The sequence below is a fragment of the Limulus polyphemus genome, unplaced genomic scaffold, assembly GCF_000517525.1.
Source record: "Limulus polyphemus unplaced genomic scaffold, Limulus_polyphemus-2.1.2 Scaffold723, whole genome shotgun sequence".
NCBI lineage: Eukaryota > Metazoa > Arthropoda > Merostomata > Xiphosura > Limulidae > Limulus > Limulus polyphemus.
This window is the reverse complement of record NW_013666333.1, coordinates 204937-207786: the sequence shown is the minus strand read 5'-3', so window position 1 is coordinate 207786 and position 2850 is coordinate 204937. Positions and strand designations below refer to the sequence as shown.

The following is a 2850-nucleotide window of genomic DNA, read 5'->3' as shown; positions in this document are numbered from 1 at the left end:
ATATATATATATATATATATATACGTGTGTGTGTATGTATATATGTGTATATAGCTCGTAATGCGTTTGTGAAATTAATGGCAAATGTCTCTCTCTTCTAACCCTTCTGTATATTAATGTCTAATTTTTATGTGTTTGTAATTTAGTTTTCTCTCCAATATTCTTTAAACGAATCTGCTGATACAAGATTCACATGACAAACTCATGACTATTATAATAATGTATTGTGTATAGTCAATAATAACTTATAGTTGATAATTTATTAACCTTTGATCTTAGTATCGAACCTCAAAAATGTTTTTATTACAGCTAAGACAAGACATTTTTGTATCAACACGTACATACAATAAAAAACACTGAAGTAGATTACGAACTCTATAAAATCAGTTATTAGCTGTTACGTAATTATAACATTGATTATCCACACCATTTTGTGAATGTTCCTTTTTAAATATAACTCAGTTTTTTCACCAATATTCTTCAAACAAATCTGCTGACACAAGACTCGTCTGTTAAACTTATGACTGTTATGTTATCAAACCTCGAAAAATTTATTACAGTTAAAATAAGACAATTTTACAATAACAAATTCACACAATAAAACCCACTGAAGTAAATATGGACTCTGTAAAATCAGTTAACTTTAAAACTAAGAAGTTAGAATATCATAACCCAATCAATTTTGAGGAACTTGGATCACTTTAAACGTTTTAATTAACAAAATAAATCTAAGAATTGAACTACACCTTTTAAATAAATATGAACAGATTAGAACTTCCTTCCAGGCCACTTAAACTATTTTAATTAGAATATAAAAAAGTTTAAAACACACTTTATTCAAATTCGAATAAAGACAGGAAGATTATGCTTATACTTAAGATATGTTTCTTCAGACAATATACATGATTTGTAAGCTTGTCCTTTTTATAGATAACCTACACATGAAGGCATAAAAATGAAGTGAAAGAGCTATAAACGAACAATAACATTATAATAATAAATAAGACTATACAATTAATGCAGAAATGCATTTTTGACAAAAAAATCCACATTATCATTCTAAAAAGATTACGAAGCTAACTACAAACTTTATAGGGAGACGTCATCATATAATTATGAAATGATATGAAATGTAACATTTTTTATGAGGATACATCCAATGTCAGAAGAAAAGCAAATTATCTGTATCACAGATGTCATCTTATTTCTAAAGAACCCTTCAGTGGACTGCTGTTGTTAACTGCAAGTTTAGCATTAAAATAGTGAGAGTCTGACTTAGTGTGACTGTATATTTTAATCTTACGCTTGTACGGCTGCTTTAAAGTTGGTTGTCCATTTATATTTAAAGGTATTAAGTCAGGGGGCTGAGTAGAAAATACAGATTTTTCAATAGTTAATAAAGGTTGGCCATGAATGCTACAAGGACGAGCATCGTCTCCAGGAGGACCAATCACTTGCGGACTCTCTATCTGAGAAGTTACACTAGAGGAACACGAGACTGATCGTGTATATTCTTTATTTGTATTCAGTGCTGGTTTTCTATAATTCTGAGGCTGACTAGAGATTCCCTTGCTGGTTAGACTAGTTACAGGAGAATTTGGATGAATGAAAGAAAATTCAGATGTGGCTGATGATACCCCAGATTTGGAAAACTGAGAATTGGAGAGAGAGGGAGCAACTTCTGGGTTGGAGAGTATATGTTGAGCATAGAGAGATCGCTGAGAGAGAGCTGGTGACACCTGAAGAGAACGTGGAGAAGGTCTTTCAAAGTGGTTCCGCAAAGATCCTCTTCCTAGTGAGATCAGGGAAGAGTAAGAGCCCCCTGAACATTGAGGAGCCAGCCGAGGAGTGAGAACCAGGCGAGAGGGAGAGTGAACATCTGGTTCAAAGGGAATACCTATACTGCTTTCATCTAGTGGCTCAATGTCAGTGGAAACTGTATGTATAAAACATATAAATAAATATTAAACAAGAATATTCATCATTATCACAAAAACAAGCACTGCTTTAGTTTTCTCAAGGGAAAATGAAGAGAAAAACTTTAAACTGCTATTCTTTACATGAAAGTATGGGTAATAAAAGTTCTCTAAGAGTGTAGCTACAAACTTATAGTGGGTGAATGGTGGTTTACATACACTTAAAATACGTGTATTTATGGTACTCATGGGAAAATGAAGAGAAAAACTTTAAACTGCTATTCTTTACATGAAAGTATGGGTAATAAAAGTTCTCTAAGAGTGTAGCTACAAACTTATAGTGGGTGAATGGTGATTTACATACACTTAAGATACGTGTATTTATGGTACTATGTACTTTAGAAAACTATAAACGCTGATAAAACTCTAAATTTTAAATGCTACACTGTGGATAATTTGAATTCCAAACTTGTAACAGGTATTAACTGTTATTTAAATATATATATACATTTAAAAAAAGCTCTAGTCTCCGGCTCCAAATTGAGGTACACCAATAAAAATTTGTATATAACTCAAAATTATAATAAAAGATGAGAGAAATTCACATAGTTATTTAGATAATTCTTACTGCACAAAGAGGCATATCCCACTTCACTTCCAATACATCGTAAAAAGAGCAGACATGAAGCACATGGTGGAATTACACATTATATCAGAGGGGACGGGGTACGTGACAATACATCGTAAAAAGAGCAGACATGAAGCACATGGTGGAATTACACATTATATCAGAGGGGACGGGGTACGTGACAATACATCGTAAAAAGAGCAGACATGAAGCACATGGTGGAATTACACATTATATCAGAGGGGACGGGGTACGTGACAATACATCGTAAAAAGAGCAGACATGAAGCACATGGTGGAATTACAC

At 32.8% G+C, this 2850-nt stretch overlaps 1 protein-coding gene across 1 annotated transcript in view; it reads right to left on the bottom strand.

Annotated features, from left to right (window-relative positions):
* Nucleotides 1–279: 279 nt before the first annotated feature.
* LOC111085934 overlaps nt 280–2850 on the bottom strand; it is a 46266-nt gene continuing 43695 nt past the window's right edge. The window contains exon 5 of the mRNA XM_022386828.1: nt 280–1936. Within this exon, the coding sequence (XP_022242536.1) occupies nt 1197–1936 (740 nt within the window). The 3' untranslated portion in view covers nt 280–1196. The remainder of the gene's footprint in view (nt 1937–2850) is intronic.